The sequence below is a fragment of the Rana temporaria genome, chromosome 11, assembly GCF_905171775.1.
Source record: "Rana temporaria chromosome 11, aRanTem1.1, whole genome shotgun sequence".
In the NCBI taxonomy this organism is placed as follows: domain Eukaryota; kingdom Metazoa; phylum Chordata; class Amphibia; order Anura; family Ranidae; genus Rana; species Rana temporaria.
Window position 1 is genome coordinate 119,614,213 of NC_053499.1, and position 24,756 is coordinate 119,638,968.

The 24,756-nt window shown below is 44.7% G+C and overlaps 1 protein-coding gene across 1 annotated transcript; it reads left to right on the top strand.

The window, feature by feature from the left end:
• Positions 1-24,294, top strand: EEF1G (eukaryotic translation elongation factor 1 gamma). The gene is made up of 10 exons (XM_040328951.1): positions 1-108; positions 3,816-3,974; positions 5,486-5,549; positions 8,491-8,633; positions 10,634-10,777; positions 10,925-11,054; positions 12,354-12,552; positions 12,659-12,831; positions 23,690-23,814; positions 23,998-24,294. Exons 1-10 carry the CDS (start codon positions 91-93, stop codon positions 24,154-24,156), a joined length of 1,314 nt encoding a protein of 437 aa, XP_040184885.1. The 5' UTR covers positions 1-90; the 3' UTR covers positions 24,157-24,294.
• The last annotated feature ends 462 nt before the right edge of the window (positions 24,295-24,756 follow it).

Sequence of the window (24,756 nt, forward strand, 5' to 3'; positions counted from 1 at the left end):
GAAAAGCGCTCTTTGTAGCGCGACACTCTTTCTTTGCGGCCTGTTGCAACGTCGGCACGCTCGCTGTACGGCTCCTCCCTTTCTCCTCGCATGAAGATGGCCGGCGGGGTGAGTAGCGTCGGGTCCGGGGAAATCTGACAACATCGGGCGGCCTGAGCCGTGACCGAGCTCTGCAGGCGGGGGGCTGGGCTGCCGTGTCTCCTATGTACATGGCGAGGGGGTTATTGTGTGTGTTGTAGAAGGTGGAGAGAGGCAGCTACCGGGAATACCGACACCCCCCCCCCCCCGGAACTGAGAGACCGGCTCCGCTGTGTGTGAGGAGAGCCGGAGCGTTGTGTGTGACGGACCCGCATACAGGAGCCGGCTTCTCCGCTATATACACGGTGTGTGCCGTGTACAGGGGCCTGTCTACCCCCCCCCCCACACCTACAATATGTACTGAGGGGGGTCCTGTGATCTCCTCCATTGTATGACATCTACTGGGGGGTCCTGGGATCTCCTCCATTGTATGACATGTACTGAGGGGGGTCCTGGGATCTCCTCCATTGTATGACATGTACTGAGGGGGGTCCTGTGATCTCCTCCATTGTATGACATGTACTGAGGGGGGTCCTGGGATCTCCTCCATTGTATGACATGTACTGAGGGGGGTCCTGGGATCTCCTCCATTGTATGACATGTACTGAGGGGGATCCTGGGATCTCCTCCATTGTATGACATGTACTGAGGGGGGTCCTGGGATCTCCTCCATTGTATGACATGTACTGAGGGGGGTCCTGGGATCTCCTCCATTGTATGACATGTACTGAGGGGGATCCTGGGATCTCCTCCATTGTATGACATGTACTGAGGGGGGTCCTGGGATCTCCTCCATTGTATGACATGTACTGAGGGGGATCCTGGGATCTCCTCCATTGTATGACATGTACTGAGGGGGATCCTGGGATCTCCTCCATTGTATGACATGTACTGAGGGGGATCCTGGGATCTCCTCCATTGTATGACATGTACTGAGGGGGATCCTGGGATCTCCTCCATTGTATGACATGTACTGGGGGATCCTGGGATCTCCTCCATTGTATGACATGTACTGGGGGATCCTGGGATCTCCATTGTATGACATGTACTGAGGGGGATCCTGGGATCTCCTCCATTGTATGACATGTACTGAGGGGGATCCTGGGATCTCCTCCATTGTATGACATCTACTGGGGGGGGTCCTGTGATCTCCTCCATTGTATGACATCTACTGAGGGGGGTCCTGTGATCTCCTCCATTGTATGACATGTACTGAGGGGGGTCCTGGGATCTCCTCCATTGTATGACATGTACTGAGGGGGATCCTGGGATCTCCTCCATTGTATGACATGTACTGAGGGGGATCCTGGGATCTCCTCCATTGTATGACATGTACTGAGGGGGATCCTGGGATCTCCTCCATTGTATGACATGTACTGAGGGGGATCCTGGGATCTCCTCCATTGTATGACATGTACTGAGGGGGATCCTGGGATCTCCTCCATTGTATGACATGCACTATGTGTACTGGGGGATCCTGTGATCTCCTCCATTGTATGACATGTACTATGTGTACTGGGGGATCCTGGGATCTCCTACATTGTATGACATGTACTGAGGGGGGTCCTGGGATCTCCTCCATTGTATGACATGTACTGGGGGATCCTGGGATCTCCTCCATTGTATGACATGTACTGAGGGGGGTCCTGGGATCTCCTCCATTGTATGACATGTACTGAGGGGGGTCCTGGGATCTCCTCCATTGTATGACATGTACTGAGGGGGATCCTGGGATCTCCATTGTATGACATGTACTGAGGGGGATCCTGGGATCTCCATTGTATGACATGTACTGAGGGGGATCCTGGGATCTCCTCCATTGTATGACATGCACTATGTGTACTGGGGGATCCTGTGATCTCCTCCATTGTATGACATGTACTATGTGTACTGGGGGATCCTGGGATCTCATCCATTGTATGACATGTACTATGTGTACTGGGGGATCCTGGGATCTCCTCCATTGTATGACATGTACTGAGGGGTCCCTGTCATCTTCATAGACTGATCATTGTATGACTGGTACTAGGGGCTCCTCTGATCTCGTACAAGTAGAGGGGTCCCTGTGATCTCCATAGACTGATTGTTTGACTGGTACTCGGGCTCTGTTTGTTTGTTTTTAAGAAAAAAGTCTGAACTTTAAAGCGGAGTTCCACCCATTTAAAAGTCAGCAGCTACAAAAAGTGTAGCTGCTGACATTTAATAATCATGTCCAGCGATGCGGCGCCGAAAGCCCTGCTCCTCTCCCCCTATTCTCCACGGCGCCGGAATTCAAACTGTGGGCCCCCAGCTGTGGCTTTACAGCCTCCTTCTGACGCCAGGGGAGGAAGTGGGAGCTGGGTGCCTGTAACACCAGGGTACCGGTCCCGTCACCCAAAAAAATTACAGGGGGTCACATCACTTAAAGCGGAAGTTCCATTTTTGGGTGGATTTCCGACCCCTTAACCTGCTGAAGTATGACTTCCCTTTTATCTAAGGCTTTTCCATACAAGGTTTTGCCTTCTGCTCTAATGAAACTTTTAATATAGGCATGCCAGGGTTACCAGATTTCATTCATCTTTCACCTGAATAAAAATGGCTGCTTGTGAGCTCTGCCACGGGTTGGTGTCTAGGCAGCATAGGCTACCTGGTCTCTGGTTAGCAGAAGCATTGTAGTGGTTTTGTGCAATTAGATTCCGGAAATGACCTATTTAATGTATGAAAACATGTCAGGCTCCAGAAGATTACAGTATTTGTGATGTAATGCCTGATTGTAGCTTCTATAGCTAGGCGTGTCCTGTCCATGGTGTCACATAGAACACGCCTAGCTATAGATGCCATCTAATTGGCTAAAGAATGAAATGCGTGTTCTGTGTATGTGAAACGGATCTGGTCGGCTTTTGGCATCTTAAAAATACCACTAGGGCACGTCTAACTTTCTGAAACAGATTTGTAAACCTTTGCCGAGAGAAAACGAAGAAAGCTTCTTTTGCCGCCTTCTTGGTGTACAAATGGTAGTTGCCTGGTCTTTATGCCCGGTTTCAGTTCGTCACCCAAAGTATACTTTGCAAATGTGAAGTCAATGACGGGATAGAAGTCCACTTGGTGAGTGTAACAGCCAGGCAAGCTAGCATTTGCATCAGCTGAGTATTGGCAGCCCACCTTTCTCTTGTAAAAGGTTTGCTTTCGGCTCTGTTTCCACTATTGCAACCCTAAAGTTGTGCGATTTTGCCACGATTTTGATGCAACTTGAAGCAATGCATGTATATTGAGGTCTGTGGACCTCAAGTCGCCTCAAAGTGGTACCAAAGTAGTGCAGGGACTACTTTGAAGTTGCACAGATATGAACAGCACTCATTGGATATCATGGGGTGTGACTTTGCAGTCCCAAGTCGCATGACCAGCTGCACTAGTGGAAACCGAGCCTTCAAGTTTCCAGACATGGACCTCCTGATCTTCCCACCTGCATTCATGACATCTACTGGACAGCGGTCAGTAGCATTCTGTTTACTATCATGATGGTCGGAGACTCTGCAGGACATTGTGTGGCTCAGCAGATGGTTACGTTTTGTATCTGTTCACATACAGAGCTGTGATGACTGGCGATGGCTTCATCCATCATCGGGGTGAAATGGGCCTGAAGACGGATTGCAGAAGTCAAAGTTATACTGAACAGACTTTTATAGGCAGTTCTAGATTGTGTAGGGCTGGAGTTGCTCTTTGCAGATTTTAATGTTTTTCTTTCTCTTCTGTTGCAGACTTTGTACACGTACCCTGATAACTGGAGGGCATACAAGCCCCTCATCGCTGCTCAGTATTCCGGGTTTCCTGTAACTGTTGCATCCTCTGCCCCAGAGTTCCAATTTGGTGTGACAAACAAAACGCCAGAATTCCTAAAGAAATTTCCTCTGGGGAAGGTGAGTCATGATGACATTATGTATTGTGTATTACAGGCCGTCTTAAAGGAGTTGTAAATTAAAATGTTTTTTTCACCTTAATGCAATCTATGCATTAAGGTGAAAAAACTTCAGTGTATACTGGCCCCCCCAGCCCCCGTTTTACTTACCAGTCCCGCGTGCAGTCCTGAGATCCTCTTCGCTGCTCAGCCTGGCCGCTGATTGGCTAGAGCGGATTAACTGGCGCTGCTGTCAATCACATCCAGTGATGCAGCGCGATGAGGGGCGGGGCCGAGTGATACAGTGAGCGGCTATATCGTGAGCGCTGTATCATAGGAGCGCGCCCGCAATTACTCACCACCATGCGAGCTCTCGCATGACTGTGGTCAGTATTTGCGGGGAGGACCTGAGACAGCCGCTGAGGGACCCCAGGAGATTTGGTTCAGGGCCACTCTGTGCAAAACGAACTGCACAGTGGAGGGAAGTATAACATGTTTGTCATTTTAAATGAAGAAAAAAAAAAATCCTTTAAGTGTCATTATTTGGGTTGGCTATGATGCAATAATGTTTAATGGGTAAAATGTCTTAATTGCACTAAATCGAAATCCTAAATGTCAAACGCAAAAACATTGATTTATCCAATACTGTAGAGTGTTTTTATAAATTTATTAGAATGATTGCATCTTTGCACATTTTTTGATATTTAGGTTTTGCATTTAGCTCTGCGTTATCACATTTTTCATGTCTGCTTTTTGTATGAATTGCTGAGTAGCTGCTTTTTCCTGTTTATATCCCAGCACAGGCTTTAATGTTTATGAGCTGGTCCACCTGAGGTATAGACTAATGGCAACCCTTTTAGAGGGAGGGGGGGTTAATAAGCTAAAGGAAAGTTGTAGTGAAAGGAAGCCATTAATTGCTATTGCTGGTCACTTTGTAAATGTAGTTACCTTTCTGTCCTACTGCAATACTTCTGGGATGGTGATCCGGAACAAGCATTCCGATCAGAAATGTCGGTTTGAAGCCAGAACCCTTAATTTTCAAACTTTTTCTATGATCGGCACAAAAACTATTGATGTTTACAAGGGGTTCCTGTTGTGTTCTAAACTAACTCCTGGGAGCTTGAGCAGGGTATCGTGCTCTATGAAGGATTCCCCTGTCGGGTAATGTTTGTGTCCCCACTGGAGGGTTTTGCCATTTGTCCTAGTGACTGACCATTGTCTCCAAAACGAAAGAATTCAGAATAAGAATTCTGCAGAAATCTTTCCGTAGTGGTGCTTGTTTTGTGGCACTTATTCAGTGACACAGAAGAGGGGATATCACTAACATTAAAGAGATTTCCTCTACTATTGTGTCGCCAGGACGTGGATGGGAAAATCTGATCAAGTAGCAAACCTAACAATTTTTAACCAATCTGGGCATGAAATACTTTTAAGTACATATGGCCTGATATTATGGAAGTTTTTCACCAGAACAAGATGGGTAAAAACGAATGTTTGATTTCTTGATCTAATGTTTTTTGTTCCATTTTCTAGGTTCCAGCATTTGAGGGAAATGACGGTTTCTGTCTGTTTGAGAGCAGTGCCATTGCTCACTATGGTATGAAATCCTTTGTTTCTGCATATGTATGTATAGTACTAGTCTTCCAGATCTGTTATGTCTCCATGACTTATGACTTATTAGGAGATTGGCTGTCTGCTTTTGTTTTCAACCTGGTGTTAAAAAAAAAAACATTTTTGAAGGCTATTTAAAGTGGTTTATGGCTGCTGCTAAGAAATATAGTATTACTGAAGAAAATTACTGGAGGCTGGGCTTATTGTGCTGCATTTTGTTTCTCTTTGAAGAGGATTGAACAGGATTGGTTTTATGTGAGAAGTGCACCCTGTAGTTCAGGGCCACACATGGTCTAAATCGGGGGTCTCAAACTGGTGTCCTCCAGCTGTTGCAAAATTACAAGTTCCATGAGGCATTTCAGGGCTGACAGTTACAAGCATGACTCCCACAGCAGCATGATGGGACTTGTAGTTTCACAACAGCCGGAGGGCCACAAGTTTGAGACCCCTTGTCTAAATGGTTTGGTGTATTTTGGGAAACTCATCTCAAATTGCACGGCAGTGACAACCTATACTTGAGGTCCCAACACGTCACGTGGCCCCAGCCATTCCGCAGTTCAATATCCAATTTTTTTTTGCTCTCTCTGGCTACCGGTGTAAATGAGGGCTTGGAGGGCCTCCCTGTCTCCTTAGTTTCAGGATTTAGTTGGAGCATGGGTGTTCAACCTGTGGCCCTTCAGCTGTTGTGGAATGAAGTCCCATGAGGCATTGCAAGCATGACTTGCAGATGCACCATGTAGTTCTGCAACAGCTGGAGGGCCACAGGTTGAGCACCCATGGGTTAGAATAATCAATGAAGTTTTTTAGTGTGCGCAGAAACCTTAGGCTTTAACAAATTCTCCTCTGGAGCATCTTTTTTATTTTTGCTCACATGTAAAATCGGTATGGAGGGCTAGAAAATTATCTAATTGTATTTTCTGAAAGTAGAGGCACTGTAGAATAGTCTAGTTGCAATTTTTAATGTTGCACATTGTGATCTATATTGCAAAAACCATCTCTTCCCAGTAAAAAGTACATTACAAAAATTGTGCAACATGTAATCCATTTTTTTTTTTTTTGTTTAAGATGAGGCGTCGGGTTAATGCCAGCTTTAAAACTTTTTGTTCTCCATTACATGTACTAGTATAGATCTGATTTAGGTTTTGTATATTCACATTGGTCCCTGCTCTTGGGAGCTTACAATCTAAGGTCCCCAACATACATGAGCCACGTTAAACCATTAACCTACCAGCATGTTTTTGGAGTGTGGGAAAGGCACAGGCAGAACATGCAAACTCCAGGCAGGTAGTGCGATGTTTGGGATTTGAACAGATGACCCTGTCTCTGCCAGGCGGACATGCAAACCACTTAGCCACTGTGCTGCTCCACATCTTACATTTTGTGGATGCAAGTGTTAAGCATGTTCTGCGGAAGAAATACAATGATTTAACAAGACATTTCAGGAGTCACATTGTAGAAGTATGTGACTCCTGAAATGTCTCTTAACCACTAGCACCGTCATTATACGGCGGCAGGTCGGCTCTCCTGGGCGAGAGCCCGTAGCGTTACGGCGGCTCTTTGAGCCGCCACTAGGGGGCGCGTGAGCGCCGCCGGAGGCGCGCGCCCCCCGCTCGCCCCCGACTCCCGTGCGTGTGCCTGGCGGGCGCGATCGCCGACGGGCACACGCGATCGCTCGTTACAGAGCGGGGACCGGGAGCTGTGTGTGTAAACACACAGCTCCCGGTCCTGTCAGCGGGGGAAATGCTGATTTTCTGTTCATACAATGTATGAACAGAAGATCAGTGTTTCCCCTAGTGAGGCCACCCCCCCCCACAGTAAGAACACACCCAGGCATACTTAACCCCTTCCCCGCCCCCTAGTGTTAACCCCTTCACTGCCAGTGGCATTTTTATAGTAATCCAATGCATTTTTATAGCACGGATCGCTATAAAAATGCCAATGGTCCCAAAAATGTGTCCGAAGTGTCCGCCATAATGTCACAGTACCGAAAAAAAAACGCTGATCGCCGCCATTACTAGTAAAAAAAATATATTAATTAAAATATCATAAAAATACCCCCTATTTTGTAAACGCTATAACTTTTGCGCAAACCAATCAATAAACGCTTATTGCGATTTTTTTTTTACGAAAAATATGTAGACGAATACGTATCGGCCTAAACTGAGGAAAAGAAACATTTTTTTATATATTTTTGGGGGATATTTATTACAGCAAAAAGTAAAAAATATTATTTTTTTTTTAAAATTGTCGCTCTATTTTTGTTTATAGCGCAAAAAATAAAAACCGCAGAGGTGATCAAATACCACCAAAAGAAAGCTCTATTTGTGGGAAAAAAGGACGCCAATTTTGTTTGGGAGCCACGTCGCACGACCGCGCAATTGTCAGTTAAAGCGGCGCAGTCCCGAATCGCAAAAAGTCCTCTGGTCTTTGGGCAGCAATATGGTCCGGGGGTTAAGTAGTTAAAGCTCATGAGTTGTGGTAACCATAAATGAGGGACCTAAAATCATTGCTCTCGCTCCAACCCTGCTCATCCCATGTTTATGTGTGTGCAGGGTTGATGGGAGTGCTTTTTAATTTCTATTACAAGGGGGATGACAAGCCTTGCTTGTGACGGGTACTTTTTTTGTTTGGTATCGGTAATTTATTAAACCAAGTGAGCACAGGACTGGCATTACAACAGCTGTGAGCAAGTACTTGGAGCTAAGCACTTTCCTGTTCTGTGGGATGTCTCCTATGAGGAGAGTGGCAATATCAGAGCAGGGTTGCATTGATTAATTTTTCTTGTTTTTATTGAAGTGGGCTTGAGTTCTGACTTGATAAAGATTTGCCTAAACCGTTATTAACTTGCACAAATTTCAAATGTTTAACATTTGCCAACATGTTATCTACACATAGTAACTTTTTTTTTTTTTCTCCTCTGTCCACAGTGGGTAATGATGAACTCCGTGGAACTTCCCGCTTGGATCAGGCTCAGATAATCCAATGGGTCAGCTTTGCAGACAGTAACATTGTCCCACCGGCCAGTGCCTGGGTTTTCCCAACTCTGGGGATCATGCAGTTCAACAAACAGGTATTTCTAGGTGTTTTGGTGGTTTGCAAGTGCTGCACTGGGGAATTCTGCAGATCTTGTTCAGGTTTTTTTCCCCCATTTGCCTTCCTAAATTAAGATTAATAAAATCTATTCTACTTTGAGAGTATAGAAGTATTAGAACCTAATACACTGTGTCCATCACAGAGAATGGCTGCCCCTCCTTTCTGCTTCAGATGGCACCTATGGCAGATGTCATGAGTAATCTCCTCAAGGGGACCCAGTGATATAAAAATATGACCGATGCCCTATTAACATTTTGCTGCCAGGTGTCTGTACATCATACTGACCTGACAGCGGGGGCGTCGCACACAATCTGTTGGTTGCAGCCTGTCAGGTGCATGCATTCAAGTTGCTCCGCTCCCGCCTTGTCTCCACAGACCCCTGGTACTGCATTGCGATACATTCAGGTTAAGCAAAAAAATAATTTGTTGGCAAAAATGTTACACCCAAGCACATAACTCCCCCCCCCCCCCCCCCCCAAAAAAAAGAAATAAAAAATTTGGGACATATGCACGCACAAATGAACATAAACGCAAGTGTCGGGAAAGTCTACATGGGGGGGGGGCGTTGCTTGCGAGCAATAATTCTAGTGGCAGATCCCCGTAACGCTAAACTGATGACCTATAGGTTGCTTTTAAAGCATCGCCTATATAAAATATAGGGTACTGAAATCTGCAAATTTAAGGTTTGACATGGGCATCTACTCGGTGCTATCTTGTATGCGGGTAATTTATTGTGTCCTTTTGCTCTAAAATTCACTGTAGTGTGTTTTTATTTTTTTTCTGAAATTTTTCTTATTCTCTAGGGCAGTGGTGATCAACCCTGTCCTCAGGGCCCACTAATGGCCAGGTTTTATGTATTACCGTGGGGAGATGCAGACTAGAATACTGCAATCACTGAGCAGAAAATGATGTCATGCAGGATTGATCACTGCTCTAGGATGTCTGCTTTTAGAAAATGGGGGGGGTTATGCAATCTTCAGGCCTAAATTTATTTATATATTCAACCACTTCAGCCCCTGAAGATTTGGTTGCTCAATGACAGGCAATTTTTTGCAATATGGCACTGCGTCGCTTTAACGGACAATTGAATGGTTGTGTGACACTCTACCCAAACTTGACGTCCTCTTTTTTTTTTTTTTCAAAAATAGCTTTCTTTTGTTGCCATTTGATCATCTCTGCAGTTTTTTATTGCGCTATAAACAAAAACGCCAATTTTGAAAATACAATATTTTGTAGATTTTTCTATATCCCCAAAAGTTATAGCGTCTACTTATGACATTTTTTATATATATTATATCATTTTTTTTCTTTTGGGGATTGCGACATTATGGCAGACAGATCAGACACTTGACACTTTTTTGGGACCATTGACAATTTAATTGTACAGTGGGCAGTGCTATAAATGCACTGATTACTATGCAAATGTCACTGGCAGGAAAGGGGTTAACCACTAGGGGGTGATTAAGGGGTTAACTCTGTTCACCAGTGATTCTAACTGGGGTGGGGGACTGACTGGGTGAGGAGACTGTTCATATTTGGTATAAACAGATCGCTCTCCTCACCCCTGACGGCATTGAGATCTGTCTGTTTCCATTGATCTCCGTTCTGTCTGTGTGGAGTGATCGTGGGTGCCCGGTGGTCACCGCGACTGCGGTCATCAAGACCGTGGGTGCTCCTGGGGCGTGCGCCCCCTAGTGGTCAAGCAAACCGACGTACAGCTATGACTGTTAGCTCAGGGGAGCCAACTTGCGGACTATGCGGCGGCAAGACAGGAACTGGTTAACGTGTGCAAAAAAGATACAAAAACAGCTTTGGCAGCACAAGGTTTAATTTGCTAAAATGTTTATATTAAAACCATTATTCATGAAAGTAGAGAAAGAAAGTAGGGGGGATGAGCAACTGCCTGCTTGGATGAACTTTGAAAACAAGTGCCATATTTGACTGGTTTAAGTAACAAGTCTGTTTGCATTGTTAAAGGCCACAGAACAATCCAAGGAGGAGGTGAAGCATGTTTTGGCTACTCTGGATTCCCATTTGCAGACAAGAACTTTTCTGGTGGGAGAGAGAGTCACCCTGGCTGACATCACTGTAGCATGCTCCTTGCTTTGGCTGTATAAGCAGGTATGTATATTTGCTAAGAATTGATTACCGCTACCATACTTTGGTCTGTGGTTCTCCTTTCAGAACAAATCCCTGTGTTTAAAATCCTTTAAAATTGATACCTGCTTGTATATCATAGCTGTAACTAATATAAAATTCTATTCTCAGGTACTGGAGCCTTCCTTCCGTCAGCCTTATGGTAATGTCACAAGATGGTTTGTGACATGTGTGAACCAGCCCCAGTTCCGTGCTGTGTTGGGAGAGGTGAAACTCTGCGACAAGATGGCTCAGTTTGATGGTAATTGTCGTAACTTGCCAATGTTTGGTCCATTAGAGCTGCTATTAGTGACTTTTTTTTGGTGCAAGCCGTGGGGCTGTCATTCTTTGCTTTACTGCTTGGTTAGTGTTTTATTTTGTTTATCTTGGCAAAGAAAGTATGTAGCCAGTGTAGTTAGGACTCCAGAACTGGCTTCTTTCAGGTCAGTGATTTGTAAAATAAAGATGTACACTCCAGGGTCTGTTTCTTAAGTTTACTCTTAAATATTTGCTAATGTTTTTCATTCTTGGGCACATAGGTCTATTGGTGCAATGCTTTCAGACTACATGGTTATTGATGTGGTCATTATATTGTATACAGATTTTAGGGTATCTGACTACATGGCCTAAACTTGTAATCGACCATGGTTGAAATGTATGTTCATAAACTAGGCCTCTTAAAATCTTGCATTTCAACTGAGCATAAGTGTGGGCAAACGGTGCTTTGGCAGGTTAAAAACTGTAAAAATTCTCATGAATTGGGTCCAGATAGTTGCGCTACCCATAACAGATTACCAACCTTGCAGGTTAACACTTACCGGTCATAACACGATACTCCTAATGGTGTGCTTGTATTCATGCTGGATGATGGTTCACATCTGAATACACTTTCATTTAAGCATCTTGACTCCCAGTTTCCTCTTCCTCCTTGGCGATTCATTGTATTCAAGTACCATTAGGTCATTGAAAGCCAAAGTAGAATTTTACTGGAAGTCCGTTGGCAAATGCATAACCCTTTTTTTTTATAATACTCGAGTTTGCAAGTACCGTATTTATCGCGGTATACCGCGCACCCCTAAAGTTGCCCCCGAAATCCCTGTAAAAATTTTTTTTATGATTTCATTACTTAGTTTTGGTGTCTTCCCAGCGTCCATCGTCCGTCTGCGGCCTCAATGGTGTTCTCCAGCGCGCGCCTCAAGTCGAGTTCCCGCGCTCAGTTCGAACGCCTCCGCTGACATATACCGAGTGCAGTACACTCGGGTACATTCGGCAAGGCTCGGCGTCGCTCGCGCTCTGTGATGTTTATGCGTGAGCACGAGCGAAGCCGAGCCTGGCCGAATGTACCCGAGTGTACTGCACTCAGTATATGTCGGCGCAGGATTTCAAACTGAGCGCGGGAAGCGGCTATCGGCGTATATCGCGCACCCACGATTTTCCCCTTATTTTAAGGGGAAAATAGTGCGCGATATACGCCGATAAATACGGTATTCACAAATTTAGTACTTTAAAAGATTTTTCTTGCAAATTTTTTTTAATTGGGTCCACTTTCTGTCTTATCCAGCCAAAAAATTTGCAGAGTTGCAGCCAAAGAAGGAGACCCCTAAGAAGGAGAAACCAGCAAAGGAGCAGAAGAAAGAGAAGGAGGAAAAGAAGCCCGCTCCTGCCCCAGCAGCTGCTCCAGAAGATGATTTGGATGAATCGGAGAAGGCGCTTGCAGCAGAGCCAAAGTCAAAGGACCCTTATGCTCATCTCCCTAAGAGGTATGTGTCTGAACATTCTCTAATGTTTTTATAGAGAACACACGCTTGTTTTTTGCTCATTGGGTAGAAGTCTACTTCTGTAACATGATCTTCTTCTGCTTTACAGCTCCTTCATTATGGATGAGTTTAAACGAAAGTATTCAAACGAAGACACAATTTCAGTGGCTCTTCCTTACTTCTGGGAGCACTTTGACAAAGAGGGATGGTCCATCTGGTATTCAGAGTACCGTTTCCCAAATGAACTTTCACAGCCCTTTATGAGTTGCAATCTCATTACAGGTGAATGGATGCCAAAAGTACTTTACGTGTTTTTTTGCCGGGGGGTTATTTGGGGTATTTCTTGTCAATAAGAGTGGCAGAAAGAAGCCGATAAATGGTGAGACCTATTGTCCATTCATAACCTTAATGAGAAGCAATTGCCTCTACATTGCAGTATGTTTTGCTGAGCTACTGTACAAGATTTATTTGTACACTGTGACCATTTATAATCCTATTGGTGGGCTATGCAAAGTTCTTTGTTACCCAGCATGCTTTAGCGGTTGCCTGGGAAGGGGCTGTACCCCTTCAAGCAAAGGGTTAATATGCAGTCTGATGGGCAGCGACTCTCTAGCAGAGCTACAGCCACCTTTAAAGGGTTATATACTTGCCCAGACTACTCTTTTTTTTAATAATCTTAAACATCCTAAAGTGTCAATTAAGATTCTTTGGTGCTATTGGCTCTTAGGAGCATTTTATTATTCTCTGCTTTCCATTGTTCGAAAGAAGGCACTCCACTTTGGATCCTCACCTTGGCTATTTGCTTCTTGGTAAACAATATCTCATGCAAAAAAGTGTGCAGATAATTCTAAAGACTCGGAGGACCCAGCAGACATGGCTATGGGTCTAGTTTTACTGGGGAACTTAAAGCTCCATGTGTCAAGGTTATTGGCTTTAGTAAGCCTGTATCTCTGGGCGGAACCAGAGCAGCGGGTTAAGAAAAAGCCAGTGGCCCTAGTTTCCCAAATCTTGGAGTCTAACCTGGGTATATACTATATATGAAAGTGGAGCCATCTATTTGGTTATATGCCATCATATCCTGTTCACACTTATTCATGACTGTGTGGGTAATTCTACTATTTGCCATTATGCAGCTATCTGCAGATTCTTGGAGAAGTGTTGGGGCCACAATGTTAAAAGTAGTAGTGGCAGCAGTGAAGGCTTATATTTCTAATCTGTGTCCTTGGCTATATTGAAATACGTTTCAAAGCAGAAGTTGCCTTTAAGTGGATGTAAACCCTCACATATACCCAGTGAAGTGTGAACAGCCTCAAATGATAGAGCTGAATCCAATCTCCCTACATAAGTTTTACTTGTATATCTGCTGTCTTCAGCTTGCTGTGCTTTAGAATTCTAACATTGTGTTAGAATTTTTACTTCTTCATCTCAGTGGGAGTGAATTATTGGAATACCTTATGTGACAGCTGATTTGAGGAGAGGCACACCCCCCCCCCCTCCACATAGGCAGAGACAGTGTGCAGAGCTTTGCTGTGATAAGACAAACTCTCTGCTAATCTACTTATAACACCCACCCCGACACAATTTCAGGCTTGTTTTATCGCGGTTGTTGGAGAACTTGTCAGAAGACACTGTCTATTCCGCCTCCAAAAAAAGCTTTGTAAAAATTAACTGACAGTCCATTTTGCAGTGACTTTAAAAAAAAAGCATCAGTATCGAGTACTTGAGAAAGTATCGGTACTTGTACTCGGTCTTAAAGTGGTATGGGTGCAACCCTAGTGGCGGGTATCTAGTTTTTAGGACTGTCAGATAGATAAACTTCAAACTAGAGACCTAGTTCACAAAACACCATGATTGAGTTCTGATTCTACTTTTACTTTGAAGGTTTGCTCAGCCTAGCGACCTGGATTTTAACTGCAGAAGGAAAAGTTCAAATTGGTAGGCAGAAAAAAGACCCAAGTTCAACCTATGTGTGTTTTATGTCAGTGTTACCAATACCGGAGCGCAGAGCTGCTAAAATTCCTAGGTGGTGCTCATGGCTTCTGAAATGTTTGCAGTAGTCGGCCTCTCGTTTGCAAATGAAACGGTGAATGCCATAAATGGGCTTTAAAGTGCACCTATGGGCAAAATTAGATTACAATTATGATGCAGTCTCTCAATGGCATTCACAAAGCCGTCCCACCGTTTACTGGCATGATCAACAGGTTATTGTTAAGATGGTCATACACTAATCATAATGCAAGCTGCAGGGGCCATCCTTGCTCTATACAGGGTTCTGTTGAAGGGACATGCTGGAAAACTATTCTTGGTCAGCAGCTGTGGGTCCTGCTGTCTGAATGCAATGTCCTCACTAGGGGGAGAATTCCTCCAACCATCTTGTTTGTGTGGATGGAGGATTATTTTATTTTGTTCAGCCTGCTGACGATGAAAAATTCTGACCAGCTTAAAGCAGACACACGCTATGGGGTGTTTCTCTCGCAAAAGGTAGATGTCAATAGTTGAAATTTTTTTCATGGTTGGGACCTTTTTATTTTTCTAAAAGACACCTGCTATATATATATATATATATATATATATATATATATATATATATATATATATATATATATATATATATATATATATATATATATATTGTGTTCTGACTGAGTTTCTGCTGATCTGGGTGATATTTGAATTAGACGCTCTCTATCGAAAAATTGAGTACCACAGCGCTGACAGCCTGAATAAAGTGCAACTGTAGTGCATACAAAATTAAGCGCAACATTTTCTCCAGTCGCCTTTCAGGACAACCTTGGAGAGAGCGCAGCTCCGCCTCTTCATTAGGAAACACATGCTAATCTTTAAAAGCCCTCCTCTTCCACCATGGCCTCAGTTATTGTGTTTCCTCCGCCATGGTGGAAGCGCATGCTTGTGGACCAGGGGTGCTGCGCTCTTTCCAAGGTTGGAGGGGTAAGCCTTACCTTTTCTGTTTGGTGTGCAGTGGCCATCCCAGGCTCCCCTAAGGGTGGGGGGAGTCCTCCGGAGTCTCCAGCCTCTCCCTGCTCAGTGGAGTGAAGGCTCTACAGGAAGCGGCGCTGAGTGCCCAGGGGTCCGCTGTTTTGGCTCAGGTGGCCGGGCGGCTCACTACCGCATTGGCGGTGTTTATTTTTGAAACGCCGCATGACGGTCCCGGGTCCTGGCGGGCGGGTGACGTCATGCACAGCAGCGTTCTTTCCTGTAGAGGCGTGGTGACACGTGGTCCACGTCGCCTAGTAACGCAGAGGTCAGGGGACAGGCCTAAGAGCGGCGTCTTCCGGTTCCGGCCGTCTTTGATGACGCGCGGGCCCGGGAAAGATTTAAAAATCATTCAGTCCCGGCTGTGTTTCTCTCGGCGATGGAAGAACCTACAGCCATGGCGGAGACAGGCGCCTCAGACGCTGCTCAGGTCCAGGTAGGGGGGTACAGCGGTGCCTCTATCCTTACTATTGGGCTTATATGGTTGTTTGTTATTTGTCCTCCTTAAGGAGCCTGTACTGCAGGGTCAGAGGTAACTTCTCTCGGTCCCTGACAGTTGCACTGGGTGGTGTTTGATTAGCTGTGGATCTTTCTATCACATCTTCCTTTTAAAGTGGTGGCGGTTTTTTCCTTGTTTGTAAAAAACCTATTGTTTCTCCAATGGTAAAATACCCTCTTTTGTGTTTTAGGAGAAACAAAAAACTAAAAAGCCACCAACTCAAAGGAAATGTCCTTCCTGCAAAAACCCTCTCAGAGATTCATGGCAGAAGGCAATGTGTAAATCTTGTATTAAGGATTTAGTGGAAGAAGAGACATCCCAGCAATATAAAATGTTATTTTCTTCAGTGCAAGAACTTGCAAGTTCTTTGAATTCGGTCAAATCTATGTTGGTTCAGACTCCAGCAGTGCAAGCTGAACCCCAACATTTACCACCCAGCCCAAAAGCTTCCACCTCGAGGTCAGAGGTTGTGGATTCAGGGGATGAAGGGACAAGTACTCTTCGCTCACTCAGGGATTCAGATGAGGAGGAAGAGGAAGGAGAGTACAGAAACTCCAGATATAAAGTCTCTCTAGATGAAGTAGATGACCTTCTTGAAGCAATTTATACTACACTTGATATTCAAGAAGAGGAGGTACAATTATCTCTTCATGACAAAATGTACCAGGGTCTGGATGCCTCCAAACACAAGGTTTTTCCAGTTCATAAAGTAGTATCAGATACTATAAGAAAAGAGTGGAAAGATCCAGAAAGGGGCCCCTTCTTTTCTAAAAGTCTAAGGAAAAGATTTCCCTTTGAAGATAAAGACTCTGAAGCCTGGAATAAAAAGCCAAAAGTTGATGCTGCTTTTTCCCAGGTGTCTCGACGCACGGATCTTGCGTTCGAAGACATGGGGATACTAAAAGATCCCATGGACAAAAGAGCGGACTCCCTGTTAAAGAAAGCCTGGGACTCTACTTCTCTTAGTCTAAAACCTGCAATGGCCTCCACAGTGGTGGCAAGAAACTTGGAGTGTTGGGTGGAAAAGCTGATGAACCATGTTGAAGCTGGTACACCAAGGAAGGATATCTTGGAATCCTTTCCATTGATTCTAAAATCAATCAGGTACATGGCTGATGCGTCAGCTGAATCAATTAAGTTGTCAGCTAGATCCTCTGCCCTGGTGAACTCAGCCAGACGTGCAGTATGGCTGAAAACCTGGACAGGGGACACAGCCTCTAAAGTCAAACTCTGCGGGTTACCCTTCTCAGGGGACTTACTGTTTGGACCAGATCTTGAAAAGATTCTGGATAGAACAGCCGACAAAAAGAAGGCTTTCCCGGCTAAGAAACAACCTGTTAAAAAGAATTTTCGTTCTTTTCCACAAACCTCCAAAAAAGAAGAAAACAAAAAGCGCTGGTTTCCTCAAAGAGGTAGAGGAAGAGGAGGTATCCTCTTTAAGTCGCCCCAGGATCAGTCATCAAAAGACAAGTGACAATCTGACTCCTGTGGGGGGAAGACTGTCCATTTTCTCTTCTCAGTGGAGCCTTCTGACCAAGAGCCCCTTTGTGAAAAACATAGTTACACAAGGATACAGTCTGGAGTTTTCAGAGTGCCCTCCTTGCAGGTTTTATGTGACAACCCTACCAAGGGATCTGGAAAAAGCTTCCGCAATGATGAACCTTCTAAAGGATCTGATCCAACAGGAAGTTATTGTCCAAGTCCCAAAAGATCAGGAGGGAAGAGGGTTTTACTCCCACATATTCTTAGTAAAAAAGCCTTCAGGCAAATATCGCCTAATTTTGAACTTGAAGATCCTGAACAAAACTATAAGGTACAAGCACTTCCGGATGGACACCATTTATTCCATCACAAAGTTGTTAACACCAGAGTGCTTCATGGCCTCTCTGGATCTAAGGGATGCGTATCTACACGTGCCAATAGCGCAGGCCTCACAAAAGTTTCTACGCTTGGCAATAAACTTGGGAACTTCAATATGGCACCTCCAATTCAGAGCTCTGCCGTTCGGCCTCTCATCCTCACCAAGGATCTTTACAAAAGTGATGGCGGAAGCCTTGGAGCCTCTGAAACTGAGAGGGGTCTCAGTTGTTCCTTATCTGGACGACCTCTTATTCTTTGCAGGTTCAAGGGATCAGCTGGTTTCAGATCTCCAGACGTCCCAGGCTCATCTCGAGAGCCTGGGGTGGATATTGAATCTAGAAAAATCAAACCTAGACCCCTCACAGAAAATGAGGTTCCTCGGTTACACCATCAATTCAGTTCTGCAGAAGGTGTTTCTCCCTCAAGAAAAAGTAGAAAAGGTAGTTTCTGCAGTGAGCCAGATTCAAACGAATCTCCCAGTGTCAGTACGTTCTGCCATGGCAGTCCTAGGTCAACTTACGGCCTCGATTCCTGCCATTCAATGGGCAAGGCTTCATTCCAGACCCCTACAGAGGAACATCCTACAAGAGTGGTCTCACCAGGAGTCACTGGAGAAAACCTTCTCTCTATCATCAAAGGTAAAGCGGTCCCTCTGGTGGTGGAGAGATCCTTCCAATCTCACAAAAGGTCTCTCATGGGTCCTTCCCTCGGACAAACGTCTGACAACGGACGCAAGTTCGTGGGGATGGGGAGCCCACTTGGATGGACAGACCGCACAAGGGTCATGGACCAAAGTGGAGGCAAGGAGGTCTTCGAATTGGCGAGAACTAAAAGCCATTTTTATGGGTCTCCTGGCTTTTCAACAGATGCTGAAGGGTTGTCATGTTCAAATTTTGTCGGACAACACTACAGCAGTGGCCTATGTGACCAGACAAGGCGGGACCAGGAGCCAGGGATTGATGGAGCTGGCCAATCAGTTACTGACTTGGGCGGAGAGAAATGTGGCCTCTTTGTCAGCAATCCACCTAAAAGGATCCCAAAACCTGCTGGCAGATCTTCTCAGCAGAAAGAAAGTAATAGAAGCAGAATGGAGTCTAAGTCAGGAGATTTTCAACATGGTCTCCAAGGAATGGGGACATCCTCAAGTAGACCTTTTTGCCAGTCAGCAAAACACGAAAGTTCAAAACTTCTTTTCTCTCCACAGAGAAGACCAGGCGATAGGCATAGATGCTCTAGCCCATCCCTGGGATTACCATCTGTGCTACGCCTTCCCCCCCTTTCCCTTAATTCCATTGGTCTTAAGGAAATTCAGAGAAGAGAAAACAGACCTAATTCTGATTGCTCCCTTTTGGCCAAAGAGGCCTTGGTTCGCAACCATACTGAACCTGGCCGCAAAACCTCCATGGAAGTTGCCTCCCAAGAAGGACCTTCTAACACAGGGATCTGTGTGTCACCCAGAAACAGACAGGTTACATCTAAGCGCTTGGTTTCTGAGGAAGACATTTTGAAAAATAAAGGCTTGTCGGACAAGGTTGTAAAAACTCTTCTGTCCAGTAGGAAGGAGGTAACAAGATCAATTTATCTTAAAGTGTGGAAGAAGTATAACTCATGGTGTTCTTCCAAGACCTTTCAAACTAAGACTGTGGTCTCAGTGCTAGAATTTCTCCATGAAGGAATGGAAAAAGGACTTGCAGCCAGTACCTTAAAGACACAGGTAGCGGCTCTTTCTGTTTACTTAGAAAAAACTCTGTCCAGAGAACCTTTAATTTCCAGGTTTTTTAGGGCACTAGCTCGAAATAGGCCAGTGATCCTCAAAAGTTTTCCCAGTTGGGACTTATCGGTTGTACTACAAGGTTTGACGGGAGTTCCGTTCGAACCATTGGAGAATATTTCTTTGAAAAACTTAATCCTCAAAACAGTTTTTTTGGTGGCTATTACGTCAGCAAGACGAATCAGTGAGCTCCAAGCTCTGGCCATCACTGAACCCTTCTTAAGAATTTTTCCAGACCGAGTGATCCTTCAAACGGATCCTTCGTTTCTTCCGAAAGTATCATCAAAATTTCACCGGTCACAGGAAATAGTGTTACCCACTTTTGCTTCAAACCCTTCTAATGCTGGAGAAGAAGCGTTCCATACACTAGACGTGAAAAGGTGTCTTTTACAGTTTCTTTCAGTCACCAGAGATTTCAGAAAGTCAAATGCTCTCTTTATAGCTTTCTCAGGTCCCCGCAAGGGGAAAAAGCATCCAAAAGTACTTTAGCCAGATGGCTTAAACTTGCTATTTCAGAATCCTATAAAGCCAAAGGAGTCGTGCCTCCCTCAGGTATTGTGGCACACTCAACAAGGTCAACTGCAGTCTCCTGGGCCGAAAGAGCCGGCGCTACACCTGAGCAGATCTGCAAGGCCGCCACTTGGAGCAACTACTCAACGTTCCTAAGGCACTACAGGTTGGATCTATTGTCTGCCGCAGACCAAGCCTTTGGCAGAAAGGTTCTGCAAGCAGTAGTCCCACCCTAGGGTAAGTTACTTGTTTATCCTCTCCAAGGTTGTCCTGAAAGGCGACTGGAGAAAGACTTAGTTAGACTTACCGGTGACGGTATTTCTAAGAGCCTTTCAGGACAACCGCTGTTACCCTCCCTAAATGTTAAAGTAATAAGTTATAAAATCTATCATGGTGTTGTGGTTTTCTGTGCTATGTCTTCCAGAGAGTCGGACCACAATAACTGAGGCCATGGTGGAAGAGGAGGGCTTTTAAAGATTAGCATGTGTTTCCTAATGAAGAGGCGGAGCTGCGCTCTCTCCAAGGTTGTCCTGAAAGGCTCTTAGAAATACCGTCACCGGTAAGTCTAACTAAGTCTTTTATATATATTATATATATTTCTCAAGCATGTGACCAGTGAAAGTCCAAAAAAGACGTGCACATAAACATAGCAGTTCTCAGTTGATAAGTTCCTTTCAAAAGTGCTGCTGTGCTAAAAAAAATTATTGCTGTAAACGGGTGCATACTGGATCCACACCCTCCCTTATGGTTGGACTCGCCAGATCCAATGGACCCCCAAGAAGTACTGCATTGCAGGTCAAGTAGGCTTGGGACAGGGGTGCCCAACCAGTGGACCGGGGCCCGCAAAGCCCTCTGATGTGGTCCGCGACCTCCTGCTCTGGGATGGAATAGAATACTGTTATTAAAGGTCAGTTTATTACTAAAATCAGTGTGTATATATGGTATATGGGCATATCTGTTCTGCAGTGGTTGCTGGGCTGCTTTCAAACTGATGTGCAGGTGCAGAGCAGTGCACCTGCAGGTTACCTGCACTAAGCCATAGACTTCTGTAATTACCTGCGAGTTTGGTGAGCTTTTTGAAAGTGCACCAAACCTGCAGAATATAATAGAAATCTATTGCAAAGTGCAGGAAAGCCAAGAGTACACTGCGTTTGAAAAAAGTATAAGCAGACACTGACATGCCACCCACCTGCTCCGCTGATTGTGGCCCGCGACCGGTTACCAAGTCGCTTAAGTGGCCCTCTCTTCAAAAGGTTGGTCACGCCTGGCTTAGGCTGAGCGGGGCGATGAAAACGCCAACTTCTGGGTGCGATCCTTCCTGGGGTGTGTTCAGGCACAAACATATGGAGAAAAAGCTTGTAAGGTACAACTGGTTTAATTCATTAAAATCAATCTTTACAGAGTTCCAATCATAAGATCAATCTTTACAAGGTTCCAAGGTTGAGGGCAAATGGATGAACATCAATTACCAGCCCCATTAATAGGCTCTCACAACTTAACTGCAATTTAACGGGCATCGGACATGTAACCGTGGTGCCTGTAAGCTGCGTCTGACACTGCGTTTCTCCCTTCCCACTGGGTGTTATCAAAGACTGTCCTTGAGTTGAACCATAAGGGGGGTGTGGATCCCGTATGCACCTGTTAAACAGCATCATGTTTTTTAGCACAGCAGCACTTTAAAGGAACTTGTCAACTGAGAACTTATGTTTATGTGCACGTCTTTTTTGGACTTCACTGGTCACATGCTTGATACTGATTTGCACTATTGGCACAGCATCACCTGTGAAAGGAACCTTCCAATTAGAAGTTTATAACCATTTTCACATGTTACGTTTTCACACTGGCTACGTGCTAGTGTGTGTGTGTGTGTGTGTGTGTGTGTGTTTATTTTTATTTTGCACTTCATTTTGTATGTACTACAAGTTGCACCTTATTGTATATATTTAGGCTGTCAGCGCTGTGGTACTCGTAACCTTTTTCCAAGTGGTTAAACAAACTTGCCAATTCTTGAAGGCAGAGTGTATGGAAACTTGACTTGTAAAACTACTTGTGTACTTTTCAGTTCTGATTTCTGCAGGTAGGGGTGTGAGTGGGAAAAGAAGTTCATGCATTGAGCAGTCACTCGAATGTTCAATGCTGTATTGCTTTGGATTAGGCAAATGGCAAGCCTGTATGTGTCTGAGCTTGCAGAGTAGGTGCAGAACTGAAGCACTAGGTGTGAGCAGTTCTGTCTAAGCTGCTCCCAGGATGGGAGTGGGACTAAGGTTGAATGAAGGGACAATTCAATGTAGTTTTTTAACTCTGTGTAAAATAGGGAGAGTAGGCTGCTGCCTGGTAAATTCCAGAAAAAGGGTGCAGCTGGGAAAAGGATTGTGTAAGAGGTGGTTGTCATTGGAGATTTTGGTAACCTTTTGTAATGATGTATTAAGTCTAGCTGCAAGCATTGCATGACTGTGGTAGCTAATCATTGGAAGTTAAAGCGGTTGTATACCCACAAAAAAACTGCAAAGGCATAATGAGCTAGTATGCACCGCATACTAGCTAATTTTGAAATATTTGCCTTGGAATGAAGTGCCAGTGATCTGCCAATATGGTTCGTGCTATCAGGATGGTTCCTGTAAGGACTGCGCAGGCGCGATCCTTGCCGACGGAAATCTCAGAACCTTGGCCGGCATCCAGGGCGACGTGGAATTTGAGGAAAGTGGCCAGTCGGCCTCCTGGCTCTTTTTTTAACATCCTCCAATCCACGGGGATGTTGAGGAATGAGCCTGGATCCTGGCCGAGGTTTGGAGATTTCCGTCGGCAAGGATTGCGCAGTCCTTACAGGAACCAACAGGATAGGGGAACAATACCAACAAGTCACCGGCATCGCCTACCGCTCACAGCTGAGGGAGCTGACATGTTGCCTCTGCGTTTCTTTTGGGTTCACGGCTCCGGCGCTGTGAGTGGCTGGAGTTGCGATGCCATCACTCCCATGCATGCACGCTGCAGTTCTTTCCGGCAAAGAGCTCTTATTTACCGGCGGCATGCACCGGACCTTTAGAGCGCATGCGCCGGTGAGGTCAGCAACTGCATGCAAGGTGAATCTCCTAAAAATGCAGATTTATATATAATGGGATATAACCCTCCCATGCGCTAGCCAAAATGAAGAAAAGGAAAAATTTGGCTGTAATTCTTTAAGACTATCCATAACGTTACAAACTTGCGCACATTTCGGATGTGTCTTAAACAACTTTGCATTTCATGATCACTTTTAGTATAGTGTTTTGGCAGAGTAGAATAAAGTTTGTAGCCAAAGGAAACTACAAAACACTGATTTCCTACAGAGGGATCACCGGATAGTTTAAGATTCATAAAAGTGAAATCAACCAAAAGCTTCCCAAAGCCTGGTTGAATGATGGCACTTTATTTTTTCTATTGATCCTTCATCCAATCTGTAAAAAAACTGAATTGTTTTGTTGCACTATTTCTGCTTTGTACTAAGCACAATCTCCTTCATCCAACAGGTATGTTCCAGCGTCTGGACAAACTGCGTAAAACGGGCTTTGCTAGCGTCATCCTGTTTGGAAACAACAATGACAGTACAATCTCCGGCGTATGGGTGTTCAGAGGACAGGATTTGGCATTCACAGTAAGTTAACATATTGGCCAACTTTGCATAATTACAAAATGTATTGACATCCTACTGGGCGTATTACAGAACAAGCTTCTCGCAATGCTCAATGTCATTCAACCCTTGCTGGAGATTTGGCAGCCAAGGTATTGCTGTGCTTTGTTACCATATCTGGTTAACATTTAACCTCTCCACTTTTAGCTGTCTGAAGATTGGCAAATTGATTACGAGTCCTACGCCTGGAGGAAGCTGGATTCAGACAGCGAGGAGTGCAAGACCCTGGTGAAAGAGTATTTCTGCTGGGAAGGAGATTTCAAGCATGTCGGCAAAGCCTTCAACCAGGGCAAGATCTTCAAGTGAGGCCCTCTGGGAGGAAGAGAGGAGCCGTCTTTCATTTTGAAGAGATCTGGGACATCAACTTTTTTCTCTTCTCGACAACTCAGACGTTTTAACTTAAGGCAGCAAACAAAAAATAAAATAAAAACATAAAGTCAAAATATTACCTTGCAATGGTGTTTAATTTCTGTTAATGGTGTAACCCTTAACACCCAATGAGCAAGTATTTGATCCCCTGCTGATTTTGTTAGCATACTGAAATGATAATTTTAATGGTAAGCTTTTTTTTTTATTTCAACTGAGACAGAATAACAAATATCCAGACAAATGCATTTCAGAAGTTAATTGATTTGTATTTTAGTGAGTAAACTAAGTATTTGATCCCCCCCATCAGTCAGCAAGATTTCTGGCTCCCAGGTGTCTTCTATACAGTAAACGAGCTGAGATTAGGAGCAGTCTCTTATAGGAGTTCTCCTAATCTCAGCTTGTTACCTGTATGAAAGATACCTATCCACGGAATCTGATTCCAATCTCCACCATGGCCAAGATAAAAGAGCTGTCCAAGGATGTCGAGGGTCAAGATTGTAGAACTGCACAAGGCTAGAATGGGCTACAAGACCATCG

What these genes read in the sequence shown, in the direction of transcription:
- EEF1G (XM_040328951.1), top strand. An exon ending in TCATGCAGTTCAACAAACAG is followed by an intron (nt 8,634 to 10,633) that starts GTATTTCTAGGT and finishes GCATTGTTAAAG; the next exon opens with GCCACAGAACAATCCAAGGA. An exon ending in TATGCTCATCTCCCTAAGAG is followed by an intron (nt 12,553 to 12,658) that starts GTATGTGTCTGA and finishes TCTGCTTTACAG; the next exon opens with CTCCTTCATTATGGATGAGT.